This window comes from Meriones unguiculatus, chromosome 2 (genome assembly GCF_030254825.1).
Source record: "Meriones unguiculatus strain TT.TT164.6M chromosome 2, Bangor_MerUng_6.1, whole genome shotgun sequence".
Classification (NCBI taxonomy): Eukaryota; Metazoa; Chordata; class Mammalia; order Rodentia; family Muridae; genus Meriones; species Meriones unguiculatus.
The window spans coordinates 52,845,917-52,863,758 of NC_083350.1; the positions used below are offsets into that span (position 1 = coordinate 52,845,917).

At 43.2% G+C, this 17,842-nt stretch overlaps 1 protein-coding gene across 2 annotated transcripts in view; it reads left to right on the top strand.

Annotated features, from left to right (window-relative positions):
* The first annotated feature begins 3,672 nt into the window (after positions 1-3,672).
* The window catches only part of Etf1 (eukaryotic translation termination factor 1), a 31,287-nt gene continuing 17,117 nt past the window's right edge, over positions 3,673-17,842 (top strand). Inside the window, exons 1-2 of one of the 2 annotated variants that reach the window (XM_021653360.2) lie at positions 3,673-3,843; positions 4,003-4,106. In XM_021653360.2, coding sequence (XP_021509035.1) covers positions 4,021-4,106 — 86 coding nt within the window. In that variant the 5' untranslated portion in view covers positions 3,673-3,843; positions 4,003-4,020. Of the gene's footprint in view, positions 3,844-4,002; positions 4,107-4,213; positions 4,234-17,842 lie in introns of those variants that run through there. The other variant, XM_060377459.1, reaches the window with a different exon arrangement.

Sequence of the window (17,842 nt, forward strand, 5' to 3'; positions counted from 1 at the left end):
AGTTTATCACCAAGCCCACAGGTTTCAAAGACATTCTGAGACAGGGATTAGGATACTAGGGTTTCCAAGATAGAAAAATATCAGGACACAGCTACTTACTGTGTAAGGTATTAGTTCATGTGGAAACAGAAACCTCACAATTCACTGTTTCAGGCAAGACAACCAAAATTTCACTCCAAAGTTCAAAGGTAAAGGAAACAATTTCAAGTTCCATGTTCTGCTTGTGAGCCCCTTAGGTTCTGAATGCTTTGAATGCCCATATTGGAAAGCAAACTTATGTAAAGATTTCCCTTTCTGATCTTTACTACTTGGTTAGACCTCCATCTAGGCTTGGTCTTAAAAGTAAATCCACTAAAACTTGTGGTTGGTCAAACCTTTTAATAAAAAATCAAAAGTACACATAGAATAATGTACTTTAAGCTACCACTTGGATTGCCCTGAATTTTTCCTACATAACATTTTTACATTTCTTTGTGTGTATGTATGTCTGTGGGTACATACATACCATAGCATACCTTATAGGAGTTGATTATCTGCACAGTGTGGATTTCCAGGAATGGAACTCAAGTCATCAGTCTTGGTAGCAAGAACCTTAACCCACTGAGCCATCTTGCTGGATTAGTCCAAGTTTAGTCTTCCACCACTGATAAACTACCCCAGCCCTTTCCCACAGCAGTCAGGTGTCATCCTATCATGATCTGGCTACCAGATTCAAGGAACGTTTTGTTACCTTGCACATTTCACTCAATGCTTAAACCCAGGTATTTCAGCATGCATTTTACATGATACACTTTTTTACATTGATACACTTCCATATATAAACCATATTAAAACTTGCATCAAACATGAGACTCACACCTGTAATTCCAACATCTGAGAGGCTGAGGGATTCCCTCAGTTTGGAACCAGTTGCACTGTGGTTAGATCCTGTCTTAACAATAAGCAATTTCTTTGATCAGACCAGGACCACATGAGTGCTCAACTTAGTCTGAAGTTCTTGATGCATGGTTCAAAAGGTAGGGATTAGAAACAATGGTAGTGGTTTGTAAGGCAAAAAACAAGTCCTTGCAAAGTGGACTTTAGTTTTACATTGTACTGAATGTAAAACTAGATTTTTCTGGTGTTGAGGAATGGCCCTGCACATAGTACATACTCTAGCACTCAACGAGGGCCGCAGCCTTTCTCTTGTTTATCTTTTATGTGCATTGGTTTGCCTAGTGCCCCTGGATCTGGAATTACAGCCGACATTGGCTACTAGGATCAAACCCAGTCTTCTGGAAGAGCAGCCCATGCAAATACTCTGAACTGCTGAACCATTCATTAGCCCCCTCCCCGCCTAAAATTATTTAGCCAGGCACGGTAGACTGCACCTGTAATCCTAAACCGAGAAACTGTCTTTACCACCACCACTCCACAAAACTGTAAATTTACTCTAGCTTGGGGAGACCTTAAACTCATGATCCTCCTGCATCATTCTTTTAACAATAGAGATTAGGTATTACCATTATCCCACCCTCCCCTAGCCACCCAAGTACATTTTTTTTTCCTAGATGGTAGTCTGTGTTCCCTGTGCTTGATTCAAGTTCCTGAACTCAGCTGACCATCTCTGTCCCAGAGCAGCTGTTGGTTAACTACAGGATGACTAGTACAGTCACACACCAACACACCAGCCTTTTTCACCCCTAATGATAAAGTTCAAATCCAGAGTTTGGCTCATGGCAGGCAAGTGTTCTACCACTGAAACATACACTCAGTTCAAAGCAAAAAAATCTCCTATGGGACTCTGGATAGGGCAGAAATACACCACATAACTTAAGACAGCTAGGAAAGGGTTGGGGATACAGCGCAGAGTAGGTGGCAGGCACAGTGTTTCCTAGCACCCTCAAGACCCAGGAAAGAGGCATTTGCTTTACTAACATACTTAATAATGAATTGTTCACATTCAACTTCTGTGGCCAAATGCCTAAGGCCCCCCCCCTCCATACTAGGCACTAGCTGAAGTTAGCACTAGATCCTACAAGTGAAGAGCAGTCTCTAGGCTTACCCCAACTTTGGATGCCCATTAACAGTTTCAGGTTGACACCTGCGCCTAAGTCAAACTGGAACTTCTCACTGGATTTGATAACTTGCTAGAGTGGATCACCAAATTCAAGGAAACACTGTCCATTCCAAGGATATTACAAAAGATACAGAACAACACCTTTTGACACATGGAATAAAGTCTAGGAGGGTCCTGAGCCCTGGACTTGTGTCTCTTCTTGTTCTTCCTGATACTGCAGATGAATCCACCGCCTTTCAAATGCTTCGTTTGGCTTTTTAAAAATCCCTCAATGAATTTCCACTGCTGTTGCTGCACACCGTCTTTTTTTTGTAGCTCCTCAAATATGTCAGGCCCCCTCTGAGAAATTTACTCATTCTCCATACCTCATTTCAAAATTAGTTTTGAAATTTATTATTTTTGTTTGTTTTTTTTTCTCGAAAAAGGATTTCTCTGTGTAGCCTTGGCTGTCGTGGGCTCGCTTTGTAGATCAGGCTGGCCTGGAACTCAAGAGATCCGCCTGTTTCTGCCTCCCCAAGTGCTGGGATTACAGGTGTGCGCCACCGCGCCCACCCAGAATTAGAGTTGTCACACACCCTCTAAGCACCTTAGTATTTAAATATTCGTACAATTATTTTATACAAAATATAAAAAAAAAATCAGCTGGGTTAACATCTGTAATCCCATCGTTCGAAAGGCTGAGCCATGATTACTGCACGGAATTTGAGTCCGACCTCAAGACCCTGTCTCAAACAAACGAAACTATAAAAAATTACGATTATAAACTCAACTAGCTCCATTAGAGTTACGCTATTTACTCGGTTCACTTTTATTCCCAGAAAAATCTAGCACTTGCTCCGAGGTCAAACCTTTGAAGGCACCCAAAGGAAGCAAAGGGAGACAGACAACTGGAAAGCCTAACTCATAAAGTAAAAAGTTCTAACGCTTTCCACATTCTCCCCACCTCCACCCTCAACAGTTAAGAACAAAACACGCATGCTCTCAGATACCTTGGGTCTCCAATCTCAGGCAACCCCAGCATCCTTCAACCCCCCCAAAGTCCGAGTCCAAAGTGAAGCCACATAGTGAAACCCTCCTCCACCCCCGCACAGCCGATCGGCTCCAGCCTCGGCGAAGTTCCTGCCCTCTACCCGGCGGCCTGGATTCTGGACTTTTGCTCGCGGAGCCGTGATGCACGCAGGAAACAGCGCTCGGGCGGAGAGAAAGCAGAACCGCGTCGAGATGTTTCCTCCAAGCTTCTCAAACACGGCACGTACGTACGTGCCCGAGGAGCCAGACCCCGCGTCGCGGAGCCTCAGGCCGAGGGGGAAGAGCCAGGGACGACGACCGCTCTCCGCCTCGCCCTTTAAGAGCCACCCCCGCTCCAGCCCGCGGAAGCCGAGAGGTAGCTCGCGAGAGCCACCGAATTCCGCCCGCTTCCTCCTCCAGGGGCGCCGGGCCGGAAGGAAGGCGGTCCCTGCCGCTCGCCGGCCCATACCTCACAAGGCAGCGCGGCCGCGGAGGCAGCCAATCACATCGTGGCTTGCAGGCAGGGACGCGGGGAGCCAATGGGAAGTCGCGGCGCGCGCACGGCCTCTCCTCGTCGCGCCGGCCCCCTCCCTTCCGCCTGCCGCCTTCCACTCCGCCCCTGGCGGAGGAAGTGAGATCAGAGGCCCCATGTGAGCGGATTGCAACACATGCAGCTGCCTGGAGAGAGGGAGCCGGTGTCCTACGTCAGAGCCGCCGCCGCCGCGGAGCCGCCGCCGGGGAGGAGCAGCCGCTACCGCCCAGGACTGGGCCCTTAGGTAGAGTGGGCGTAGGGAAGGCCGGCGCCCTGCGCGGCGGGCCGGCGGGGCGGGGAGAGGAGGGCAGCTCGGGGGTGGCGAAGAAGGGGGCCGCTCTGCCCCGGCGGCGGCGCTAACTCTGTGGTCTTGGTGTCTCCGGGCCCCGCCGGGCCGCTCTAGGGAGGAGGAGGCGAGAAGATGGCGGACGACCCCAGTGCTGCCGATAGGAACGTGGAGATCTGGAAGATCAAGAAGCTCATTAAGAGCCTGGAGGCGGCCCGCGGGTGAGCGCCGCGTCCGGCCCCCCCGTGCCCTCTTGGATCCCGGACCCCTCAGGATGGCCGCCCCCGCGCCGCATGGCCGGATGAGGAGAACCCGGCACTAGCCAACTCCCGCCTTCTGGACCTCTGGGTAGTAGCCTCTGACTGGAGGGCGAGGGTCGGCGCGGCTGGCCAGGGAAGACGGCCTTCCCCCTCTTGGGGGTAAGGAGCCTGGCTCCCACGGCTCGGATCACTCGACCCCCCTCCCCGGATGAAGCCACCGCTAGTTTTGGGCGCCTCTCAGGCCATGAAAGCCAGCTCCTCGCTCTCAGGGCTCCTGGTGCTGCCACCCGACTTGGGTGCTGTTGGGGGAAAGTACTTGGCGTTCCTTTCCGAACGCCCTACCCTGGTTTCCTCTCTTCCTCTCGCCTCACGTTCCTCAGCCAGGCCTCATTAAAATGGCCTCCCCCACTTGGACTCCCGAGTTACCGTGTGGGTGAAGTTTTGATGGGGTGTAGAAGAGAGTTGGCCAGGAGAGATCTTCTTGGCTCCCCTTTATTTCTCCGGGTCTTAGACTTCTCCCAAGATGACTTACCCCAAGTTTTCTAATTAGCCGGGAGTTTCCTGGTTTTAGCTGTTCCAAGACCCGCCTATAAGCCGAAAATGCCAGCGTGTGCGGGACGGGGTGGTGGTGGTTTTGTGTTATGTGCACAGTCAAGAGAAACCCAGGTAGTAGAGTCCCTGTTGGCTTTTCTGTGGAACTTCTTGGGAATATCACTTTAGAGTTGCCTGGTGGACTAACAATGCGTTGTGGAAATTCAAAACTGACTTAAAGTGAGCGTTCAGTTTCCTGTAAGTTTTTATAAGAGTTTGTAGGTGTGTCGGTTCCTGGGTGAATTAGCTAGGTTGAAAGTAGCCATATGTTTGTTTTGTGTGAGAGTGTGCCAGAGGAATTCCTGTCTGTTCCATGTATTATGTTTTGTTACTTTCCCAGTTGAGTTACAGAAACTTTTTACCACTTGGAGTATCCCCAACCTAAAAGTGGAACATTGTATATTCCTGTTTTCCAGAGCATTTTTACAACATTGGCCTTCTTCCACTGCCATGTGGAAAGTAGGTTTCAGCACACTGATGGATAGATTGACAGTGACAGTGACCACCTTAGCGCTGAGCTCGTTGACTTTTGAAATGGAGTCGGCTTGATTCTACTTCAGCCTGTGGTTTTGAGGCAGTATGGTTTTGCTGTGGTGTTTCATTGTTAGTAGGTGAGGAACACTAGTTTCTGTTTGGGGCTAGACCTATTTGGTGTTTGTTCACTCCTTTGCTCTATTGTAAAATCTTGACTTGAAGTTAGATGCTTTTATTATAAGTATTACTTGTTTTTTTTTTTTAAATTTAATAGAATATAAAGACTTCCTCATAGGAACTTGTACCATGTGGTAGAGTGAAAAAAAATTCCAATGTGAAAGTACTGTTAATAGAGGTCATGGTTCATTATGATGCCAAGAAATTAGAAACTTATTTTTGTTTTAATAGGCTATCTTCTGTTGTGCTAGTGAAGCTTTCTGTCGCGTTAACATTCATGGATTGCTGCTGTTACACTGTTTCAAGTCGGAATTGAACCTGTGGGTTGTCTCAGTGCTTTCGTTTAGGCAGGCTGAACATTAGAGTTTGGATACAGTACAATCTCTGAAACAATTCCAGTATGAATTCCTTACTGATTTGCTTGTTTGAGTGCAGTGACATTGAACATAACACTGCTTCATAAGCTCCATTTCTTTCTCCTGGTTGACAAACAAACTCATTCTCAGATTTGTTTTTAGCCATAGTTCCTAACTACTTACACATTTTTAGGCTCTCTTAAAAGCCGTTGGAAACTTTTCCAGTTTAGAAAAGTTCAGTAAAGTTTGAAACATGCTAAACAGTATTTTAGACAGGATTATGCTGTCTAAAATAGCTAGGGGCTCTTCGCTAAGGACTCTAAACAATGTAGTTGATAATTTTGGCCTACTTTGCTTCATTTATCCAGGATTTGGTTGCACCTTGAGCCCATGAAGATGTTAAGATCCTGTCCATTTCTTGTGTTAGTCAGAGAATCAAAAGTTTATTGTATGTGGCTCATAACTTTCTTGGTATAAATCAGTTTATCTTGGGAAATGACAAGATTTACTTTTCATTGCTGAACTGTGTTAGACTTTAGATTTTTATAATGTTTTATGCCAAAAAAAATTAATGTTTTAAAAAATCTTTTAAAGCCAGCTGGCCTCTAGCTCATTATGTGGCTGCCTGAAGCTGGCTGGACCTCCTGATCTGCTTCTATCCCCCAGGTGCTAGGATTACAGGCCAGATCTACTCTGCCTGGCTAGTACTGAAATATTCTTAGAATAATTGTGATGAACTGTAAAGACAAACTGAATAGCAAATGGATCCATGTGTGCCAGCATTGGGTTTGTACCAGTTGGACTTCAATAAGCTAAGGTTTGTAGTCAGGTGCAGCTAGCACAGACAGAAGGTAGGGATAGGTCTTGGAATTGTCTCTGAATGGAAGGAACTTGTGGGCAGGGTTAGGATGTGGGCCCACCTCCCTCTGCCCCGTTAGCCTTCTTCTTTGTGTGTATGCATGGTTATGTGTGGAAGTCAAGGGATGACTTTGGGTCAAGTTCTGTGGCTAGTTTGTTGTTGTTGTTGTGGTTGTATCAGATTCTCACTGTGTAGTCTTGGCTGGCCTGGAATTCAACATATATCCCAAGGTGGAGATCTGCATGTCTCTGCTCATATGTGCTGGGTGTCACCACACCCAGCCTAAACACCACTTCTTAAAGTTTGCCAGCATAAGTAATTTTGAAGTTTACTCAGCCAATCTTTTGGTATAGTAGTGTAGCTAAAAAGAACTACCTACAAAATGGACTCAATAATTAAAATTGTTGACAGGATGCGGTAACCACAAAATAATTCATTGAGCGTTTAGTCATAGACGCTTTGGAATAATTAATACATTAATAATTAACACATGACATTTAATAATCACAGCAATAAATGTCAGCATTTGATAGACAAAAGCGACTGAGGCTGAGAGTTTAGATAACCTCCTGACTTGAATGTCATGGTATAAAAATGTAGGACAAGAAGATTATAAAACATACTGCAGCAGCCTATTTGACTTATGATAGGTTATTCTAAAATTTGGTTTCCACAGGTGTAACTGTGCGTAGTAATCCAAATACGTGCAAATTCTAATTTGTGAACCAGTGTGCTATATTTTGTGTTTTCCAAAATCTTCAAGACTAGTGTGTGTGTTGCTTTTGAGATAGAGTTTCTCTCTGTGGCCTTGGCTGTCCCAGAACTCACTCTCTAGGTTACACTGGCCTTCCCCCTGCCTCTGCCTCCTGAGCTCTGGAATTAAAGGTGAGCACTACCACCAGGCTGCAGAACTATTCTTAAAACTTACTCTGATCTCAGCAGGCTGTGTTGTTTATGGAACAGCATCTGCAAAGGCCTGAGTGCTGAAGGGAGAACTTGGTAACCCTGTTTTGTTCCATCTGGTTTTTAAGCTGGTTAGGGCATGCCTGTTTTTGTTTTCCTTTAAGTGAGGCTGGGTATTAAAGTTATATGTACTAGAAGGGTAACTAGCCAGTTGTTTTCCTATATATAAGCCTCCCTTAATGCATGATATTATCTGTGGTTTTGGTTACTATTGGACTATTCCCCCAAAGTTGGCTTATGTGGATAAACATGTTCATAGCCAAAACTGGATCTAGGGCTCTATGAGTTGAGCCACAGTTGGTTTCAAATAAGGAACTTACAGCAGATGAATGTTCTAATCTTTTTGTTTTTCTTTTTAGTTTAATTTATTTTATTTTATATACATTGGTGTTTTCCCTGCATGTATGTCTGTGTCAGAGTGCCAAATCCGCTGGAAATGGAGTTAGAGACAGTTGTGAGCTGCCATGTGTGTGCTGGGAATTGAACCCAGATCCTCTGAAAGGCAGCCAGTGCTCTTATTTGCTGAACTATCTCTCCAGCCCTGTTTTTGTTTCTTGAGATAAGGTCTTCTATGTTCTAGGCTGGGCTTGAGCTCTTGATCTTCCTGCTTCTGTCTCCCAAGCTGGTGATTACAGGCATTGAGTCACCATGACCAGCTCATCATTCCAGCTGCTGAAAAAGTAACCATCCCTAGTTCAAATCAAGGTCAGTTGAATACAGAAGACTGTTATATATACATTTTCCTCCTCCCCTCCTGGGGGGGGGAATGGGAGAACATTTTCTCCTGTGTTTTTTGTTGTTGTTTTTTGTAAGACAGGTTTTCTCTGTGTAGGTAGGCTTGGATGTCCTGAACTCATTTTGGTAGACCCAGACTGACCTAAAACTCACAGCAATCCTGCCTCTGTCTCTTGAGTGCTGGGATTACAGATATATGTCACCACACCTGGCTAAAAGGGAGTATTGTCAAAGTAGTGAATTTTAGGAAGTTTTGTTTTTACTTTATTTCTCAACATTCTTTTTAAAATGAAGCTAAATTTGGATTTTAAAGATACTTTAATAAGGTTTAAGCATGAAGATTAAGAGAACTTGTTACTCAGAAGAAAGTAAGACACACCCAGAAAATGGTGTAGACTTCTCAGAAAACAGTAGGAAAGCATGCTTTCCATGTTCTTGAAGGGATGCTTGTGACAAGTGGTACCTTAGGCCAGAGTTATAGTTTCAGTGCTAGTGTAGATGATTTTCAGCACTTCCTTCCAAAAAGAAAAGTAATACCTTACAGTCAGTCATTCTTTTTTCTCCCCATTCCTTTCCATCTTTCCCTCCTTCCCTCCCTATTTTTCATAATCAGCATTTGAAAATATGTATTGAGAGGAAGGGTACTGGAGATTGAACTCAGGGTTGCAAACAAGCTGAGCGAACATTTCAGTCCATTTTTAAAGATACTGGTTTTGCTTCTAAGGATTGAACCCAAGGACTATCTATTCTAGGCAGTCACCCTGTTACTAAGCCACAAACCTCAGCCCTTAGAGTCTTGGCGGATAAGAAAGGATCTCATTTGTATACGCTTGGATTGTCTCTGACTTGGCAGCTGTCCTCATAGGCTTTCATATAACTACCTAAACCTAATGATTCAAGCCCTGAAAATAAAGGGCTTTTATTCATCCCTTTGTCTTACATATCATGCCCCCATCTCATTTAAAAAAAACATAAGAGTCAAGAATTAGAATATTTATGATTGGAGGAAGAGATAACTATAAAACAAACCGCAGTGGTCTGTTTTGACATCTGAGGCTACTTGATGGCTGTACACTTAACTATGTGTAGAAATCTTATTGTTAGTGATGATGTGTGGCATAATGAGGGTTAAAATAAAATGTCTAGCACTGTGTTTCTAATAGAGTGAGTTTTACTATGTAGCCTAAGTTTATCTCCAACTGGCTATTCTTTCTCAGCTTTTGGAGTACTGGGATTATAAGCATCTGCCATTATTCCTGGCTGCAAATGTTAGTGCTTTCCTGTTACCTACACAAACACTGAACCTTTAGAAATATCTTACAGGTACTAAGTCTAATGGCACAAAACTGATTTTAGCTACCGGTGAAGCTCAGGTAGGAAGTTGCATGTTCCAAGTCTTCCTGGGTAACTAAATGATATCCTGTCTTAAAATGTAAAAAGCAATTTTGTAATGTGACTCCATGGTAGAATATTTGCCTAGTATGTTCAAGGTTCTCGGTTCAATCTCTACCTAGTCCTACCAAAAAATTAGAAATAACCCAAGGGAACATTATATTAAGAGGTGCCACCAACAGATCAGCATGGTGAGAAAAGGGAGACTGGGGTTCAGAATACAGTTTAATGGTAGAGCATATGCCTGGCATACACAAAGGCCCAAAGTTCAATTCTGAGCACTAAAGGAAAAAAAAATGTTTGGGGGCTAGTGAAATAGCTTAGTTATTAGTAAAGTACTTGTAAGCTTAGGGTCCCTGGAACCCACATAGAAGCTGGGTATGCTAGAATGACCCTGTAATCTTAGAACTGGGGTTGTAGAAACAGTCTGTGGGCCTTACTAGCCAGCCAGTCTTGCTGATTGAGCTCCAGATTTAGGAAAAAAAGAAAAATGATGGAGAGCAATTGAGAAAAACCATTGTTAGCTTCTGGCCTCCACATACACCTGCACAGAAAAAAGCGGACAGAGAGGAAAGGGCTTGATGAGAGCATAATAGGGTGTGGTGGTCTTCCTCAGATACCCTTGCATGTGTCTTAATTCAGAACTAATCCGAACAGCTATAGTATTCTGGACAAGTTGTCCTGTGTTCTGGATCTGGTGAACAATCACACTTTGAGTTGAGTTTCAATTTTTTTTTTTAAGTTTCAGTTCTTGACAGACATCACATTGTGGTAGGAGATCCTTCCAGGGAAGTCAGACTCTAGACACACTTCTCAGTAAGCAAGAGTGCAGTGTAAGAATACATTTTTGGTACACGTAGTAAGGTTTGTCCAGTCCTCTCCCTACCACAACACATAGAGCAGTTGGGTCCTTTTACAGGAGGACTCTTTCTTTGAACTTAGGGGCTGAATGTGTACTTGTATGCCAGTTAATACCTGCTTGTGAGAAGACTAAAGTTATTAGCTTCATAGCAGGGTTTTCATGGTCTTAGATTCTGCTTGAAGAGTGGAAAGGGAAATTTTGCCTGTCTATTACCAGGTCTGTCCAGTTGATCATTTCCAGTAGTGATATCTGAGTCCAGCCTATTCTCCAGGAATCTTAGAATAGAATCTTCTCCTAGGATACGTTCTGTAGGTGTCTTTCCATTCTTTAGCAGCCTGCTATCTTAAGAGGGAGTAAGGGGGTTGGAAGGTTTGAAGCTCATTTCTATCAGGTTAGAAAATTATGTGTGACTTTCCACTCCGGTACCAAGAGCTTGGTAAATCTGCTGCTAATAACAGGCTTTATCAGTTGCCATTTGACAGACTTTGGACCCTTGGTTGCTATCTTTATTCTTGTTGCAACCCTTCCTATTAGGTTCAGTGGACTTGGGTTCCTGGCAATTTATTAATTAATGTCATGCAAATAACCTGGGGCTGTTGGCCTATAGTTGGTGTTTTGAGACAGGCTAATGCTTTGTTGTCCAGACTACTCTTGAACTTTCCATAGTCCTTTAGTCTTAGTATCCCAAGACCAGGATTATAGGTGTCTAACATTGTAACATTGATCCTTTAATGCTTTTTTTGATGTTACAGTTTCCCCCCAACCCACTAGGTTTTTGATGTTGTTTTGAATTAGGTTTTCTCTCTGTAGCCTTAACTGTCCCAGAACTCACTCTGTGGACCAGGCTGGCCTTACACTGGCCTTACACTCCAAGATCAGCTTGCCTCTGCCTCCCAAGCGCTGGGATTAAAGGTGTGTGCCGCCTAAAACCTAAAAGTTTCTTTTTAAAAATGAGAACATGGTCTGCTGGCCACCCCTGGAATGATAACAGACCATTTTCGGCCCCATATTAAGTACAGTCTAACATAGTAGTTTGAGAGCTTAATGTAGGCAATGATTAAAATATTTTTGTTTTTTATGAAACTGGGTCTCATTCTGTAGCCCAGGCTAGCCCAGAGCTCATAGGAATCCTTATGCCTTAGCCTCCCAAGTTCTGTCACTTAAGGCATTAGTAACCCAAGCCCAATTTATAGTCTTGAATGAGGTATTGCAGACTATCCAAAAAGAAGAATTATGTAACTACAAGGTACAAAAAATATCTTAGCAAAAAAAAAAGTTACTGCAGGTAGTGGTGGCACAATCCTTCCAACTCACAGATCTCAGAGTTGGAAGCCAGGATAGCTAAGGCTACACAGAGAAATCCTGTCTCCAGAAAAAGTTATTTTGAGGGGCTAGACTCTAGATATGGCTTAACAGCTAAGAGCCCTCCCTTTAAAAAAAAAAAAAAAATGACTTGTTTGCTTAGAATGTGCAAGGCACTACAGAAAAGTGGGCCCCTGTTTCAGTGTTGTATGGTATGGCTGATGGAGAATCTTTGGTATGAAGCTGTGGCTGCCGTTTTACAGTTGTCTTTGTGATGTTGCATTGCTTTGAGACAAGAGCTCTGAAGCTGGTTCGCCTGTCTCTGCTCTCAGTGTGCCTCATAGCTGGTGTGGTTCATTCTTATTTTGTCCTGGGGATTAAAGTAGTTGAAATGTTTTTGTAGTATTGGAAATTGAACTCATGACCTGGAATGCTAGGCAAGTGCATTTCCACTGAGCTACATTCTTGAGTCCCAAAATTCTTCGGTTTTTGTTGTTTAGATTTACTAATTTATTTCAGTTGAGTGTGTATGTTTGCGTAGGTGTCCAAAGAGACAAGAAGGCAGATGACCTCGGAGCTACAGGGTGTTGTGAGCTGCCTAACTTGATTATTGGGAATTAAACTCAGGTCTTCTGGAAGAGTAGTACTTGATCTTAATCGCCGAGCCATTTCTCCAGCCCCCTAAATTCATTCTTGATTAAAAGCAAAATAGCCTCAAATTGAGTGCAAGCTTAATGTTAGTTAATTGTGGATGCTGACTTTAGAATATTGAAACAGTAGCAGAGCATTTGTATATATACTTACTTAGTAAAGTTGGCACAATAGAATTTAAGAATTAGGAGTGGACTGGTGATGCAGAAGTTAAGATCATTGACTACAATAAGTGAAGTGCATTTCTTGTGGCTGTGCTTGGACATGAAGCCAGATACAGTTAATACCAAGCACAGACTACAACGTTATGTCCTGGTGCTGATTTTAGAAAAGTTTATTTCATGTATGTATATACAGATGTGTGGCACGTGTGTTTAGAATCTCTCAGACGTCAAAAGGTGTTGAGTTTCCAAGAATTGGAGTTATCAAGACTACTTTTCCAGAGAAAAGTAACTAACTAGCATACCTTTATAACTCTATAACGAATCTGTTAATGAAACAAAGCTTTTAATGTTATTCCATGGATGAAATTGAAGTTCAGAGACTTTGTAGTTGTCTAATACCAGCCAAATTTAGAGATACTGTAGTCATTTTAAATCTAGCGTCCTGTTATACACACCTGGCAGTTCAGGAGCTCGCTATGTAGACCAGGGTGGCCTCAAATTGAGAGTTTGCCTCTGCCTCCTGAGTGCTGGGATTAAAGGCCTGTGCCAGCATGCCCAGCCAACACATTTGCTCTTTTAATTTTCAGTGTGTGGGTGCTACGTCTGTACACACATGCATGCTTACAGAGACCAGATGCAGGGGTTAGACAACTGTGAATCACCTTGACGGTGGTGAGCACTGGCCCACGGTCCTGGAAAAGCAGCCAGTGTTCTTACTCCAGCCCTGTTTGTTCCTGAACGTTGATGGTGACGGCAATAGCAAAGACAGTTAATGGAGTTGTGGCTTTTGCTTTATTTCAAAATTCTTCCACACTGTCCCCAAAAGGGTTTTTCTGTTTGTTTGTTTGTTTGTTTGTTTGTTTGTTTATAGCTCTCTGGCTAGAGCATTGATAGTGAGATCCTAATACTGATTGTGATGTTATCTCCTTGTATTATATTGTTTTGAAAAAACTAGAAAAAATTTCCAGCTTCTGTTCCTTCCTGGTGGAATATTCCAGTAGGTACTGTTGGGATGTTCTTCTAGTAAGGATGGCTATTCCCCCGTGTGTTTTTGTTTTAGGGGATTGAATAGTCGTGCTTTCTGTAATGAAATGCTGAGATGGTATTTACAAAATGGGAAATGCTGGTGTATTTGAAGTATTCTATATCCAGCATAGGGGCAGGGATGTTACAGGACCACTTGTATAAATCAGGTCTTTCTTCCACCAGGTGGGCTTCAGAGATTGCTCGTTGGTCGTTAGGCTTGACAGCAAATGCCTTTACCTCAAGTCATCTTTCATTCCTCCCTCCCTTCTCTTTTTGTAGACAAGGTCTTAGGTATCTCAAAGTTGGCCCTAAACAGCTTATCATTTTGCTGCCATACGCTGTTTATGTGCTACTAGCGATCAAACCCAGGGCCTGGCTGGCTGGTCAGGCATGCTGCCGACTAAGTTACATTTCCAGCCTTCTGGCTAACTTTCTAGTCCCTTTGAACAGTCACCAAATTTCTTATGATTTTGTATCCTAACCAATTTCTGTCTACCTCTTGACCTGCCTCATAGATGGTGACATTAAAGTGAGGGTCATCAAAATAAAACGAAAAAAAGTGTGGGATTTATTTTTATTAAAAATAATAACCTAGTTTGAGCATTTTGTTTAATTTTTATTTGAATTGGTGTTTTCCCTGCATGTATGTCTATATAGGGTGTGTTGGCTCTCCTGGCAGTAGAGTTATTAGACAGTTGTGAGCTGCCATGTGGGTGCTGGGAATTGAACCCAGGTCCAGTGCTCTTAACCTTACTAAGCCATCTCTCCAGCCCTGTTTTGTTTTTCAAGATAAGGTTTCTTAGTCCTACTCCTTTTTTTTATTTTATTTTTATTTCATGTGCACTGGTGTGTTGCCTGCATGTATGTCTGTGTAAGAGTGTCAGATCACCTGAAATTGGAGCTAGAGACAGTTATAAGCTGCCATGTGAGGCTGGGATTTGAACCTGTTTCCTCTGGTACAGAAGCTCATGCTCTTGACCACTGATCCATCTCTCCAGCCCCATTAGTCCTTCTTTAGTGATATGAAAGCTGAGAGACAGTTAATTATTTTAAGATGACATGTCTGTTTCTCTCTAAGGTGTGACTTTATTGAGACTGGATCTCACTCAAAGGAGTTAGAGTTACAGATGGAATAGAAAATGTTTAATTGATACCTTTTTTTTTTTTAAGATTTATTTATTATGTATACAGTATTCTGTCTGCATGTGTGCCTGCAGGCCAGAAGAGGACACCAGATCTCATTACAGATGGTTACGAGCCACCATGTAGTTGCTGGGAATTGAACTCAGGACCTCTGGAAGAGCAGCCAGCGCTCTTAACCTCTGAGCCATCTCTCCAGCGCCCCTAATTGATATTTTCCATAGCCGCTTTGAATAAATATCTGATGTCTTCTTACAAGAAAGTCTATAGGCATCGGATGTGGTAGCACTCACCTTTAATCCCAGCACTGTCAAAGCAGAGTTCCAGGGCAGCCAGAGCTATATAGACCCTGTCCTGAAAATCCAACAAAGCATAAGTATTGAGGCCCTGTGAAATGGCTTAGCATGTAAAAGTGCTTCCTGTACAAACCTGAGTTGGATCTCCAAAACTAATGTTAAAGTGAAAAGAGAGAACCGACTTCCACGTGTGCACTGTGGCACTCTTGGTTACATATCAAACCTACAATAACAAATATGTGAGCTGAAAGATGACTCCATCTCAGACATCCACACATGTGCTCACACACAAATAAATAAATATAATTACCATAGTGTATCCAGAAGACCTTGTTTTTGTTGTCAGAGACTATTGGTTCGTCAAGTATTTGACAAACAATGTGTGCTGAAATGATTTCTCCCCTATGGGAAGATACCAGGCCCCTTTAAGTGACTTGTATCCTGATGGAACCTATGCTACAAAGCCATTTCTGCTTTATATGGTATGGCTGCTTGATGTTAAGATGGTATTGAATCTGTTGTGCCACCACCCTAGAAAAACTGTTTTCATCTATCGGAGACAACTCTGCCTTTGTCTGGACATAGCTAAGTTCAGTAATGCTTCCGTGGTGCTTAAAGTCCTGTCCTGTTTCTGTGGCGAGGGAGCTGTCAGGATGGCATAGCTAGACTAGAACCTAATCTGGTGTGCATGGTTCTAACCTGGGCTTAACCCATGTCATAAGGTTGCCTTAGTTTTTTGTTGTTGGAAGGGGAAGGTCTGCACATGCCGTCCCACTCACTCCAGGTCAGAAGACAACTTTAGGTATTGGTCCTTGCTTTCCACCTTGTTTGATAGAGGACATCTTACAGTTTGCTGCCCACAAGCTTTCTGGATCCACCATTCTCTTGCCTCCCATCTTGCCGTAGGAGCAGTGGAATTACAAGATAACTCCTACATCCATCTTCTAGGAACTTGAACTCAATTTCTCACACTTGCATGACAAATACTTTAACTGCAGAGCTCTTTCCAGCCCATTTTAAAAGTTGTTTAGTTTTACACATATAAGAAAAGGAAAAGTTGAACTCCTATGGTCTTTCTTAGTCATATCTTAATTAAGTCAGATAAGGACAGTTATGAAAATGAAGTAGAAATTGGAGAGGAATTGACTGATTTCTCAGGTAGTACTCCCTATAATGCTGTTATGTTAGCGTCTTTCCCAAAACGATCTGGGGTCTAGGTTGATCCCGGAGTAGATATGATCTTAGAAGAGAGGATGATAACTTGGGTCATTCGCTTCTGGGAGCACCCAGCCGATGGACATTGAGCTGAGAGTCTTAGAAAGGCTATATCCAGCCTCAACTTGGGACTTTAGGAAGCAGTGTCTAGACTGTTCTAATCGAGTCCTGAAAACAGTTCTATTAGTAGTGGTGACCTGTCTTGACAAAACAGTTGAGGAGGTGTGGGTGTTCTGTCTGGTCAGAGGTGGGTTAAATGGTGGTTGTATGAGTAGGGTAACTTTCTGTGTGGCAGAAGACGCTGGCCAGTGTCTCAGGAAGAGTGTGACTGCCACACCCTCCAGGGAGGGAACACCGATTTTCATATTGCAGAAAGACCATACACACACGTCTTTGCTGCTTTTTTTGTTTATATATAATGAGTGTGTGTCTCTTGTGTGCCCTTGCGCAGCTGTGCGCATGCATGTGCCCCTGTATATGTGGATATCAGAAAACAGCTTTGTGGAGTCTCATTGCACCTGTCCCTGGGTTTCTTCAGAGAAGCACTGCTGCCTGTGGGCAGGCTGAAAGAGTTTTGTTTCTGAGATGGCGTCATATAACCCAGACTGTCCTCAAATTTTGTATGTAGATAAGGGTAAGTTTCCAACATGTGTTGGGGACAGCCCAGGGTGAATGCAGCCTGTGGGCTCTTTGGATTTCTGTTCTTTAATTTAGGCTTGCACTGTGGAGATGCTTTGCCTTCAGCTGACCAACAGATGGTTCCTGCTCCAGAGCAATACAAGGCAAGGTAGACACAGTGATTGATGTTTTTGAAATGACATCTAGAACTTGCTTTGTAAACCAAGCATTAGTAAGACTTTCACTGGTCAAAGATGCTTATGTATTATGTCTGCCTAAAGTTGACCAAACTTGTGTCCGGTGCAGCCCAGGTTTCACTAGTTGCCCTCAGTTTTCTTGTTCGAGCTCTCCTGGGTAATCACATAAACACTTTGTCCACGGTACTCAGGACTGACTCCTTCTTGAGGAATTGCTGTTCTTATCTTAGCCTATTCTGTTGACTTAGGTAGAGAGACTTTCTTGTCAACAGTTCTTGAGTGAGGAAAGGGAAAGCTACTGGCTATCTAAATCTTTCTTTCCTGGGTTTTGTTTGCTGCTTTAATTTGGCCTAGTTGTGTTTGCTCTGTGTATTTACTCTATTTACAAGCTTTTCTTCCCTGTGTTTTCCATAAGCTAATCCTCTGGTTTAATCATTGAAGAAAATTCTTTGATAATGGAAAGTATCCTGTTGAGCATGAGGAGGGCAATGTGTTAGTCATTGTTCTGTGTTGTATCAGGTTTTTTTATGTCTAAGTTTTTAAGACCTGTGTATGAGTCATTCATTGCTATATAGAATGATTCACTGGCCCTTTTTAAAAATTACATTCTTTTTGTGGTGAAGGGTGGGGGTCGGTGCAGTCTGTTCTATTCTTCTGTCCTGTGGTTTCCAACAGTTGA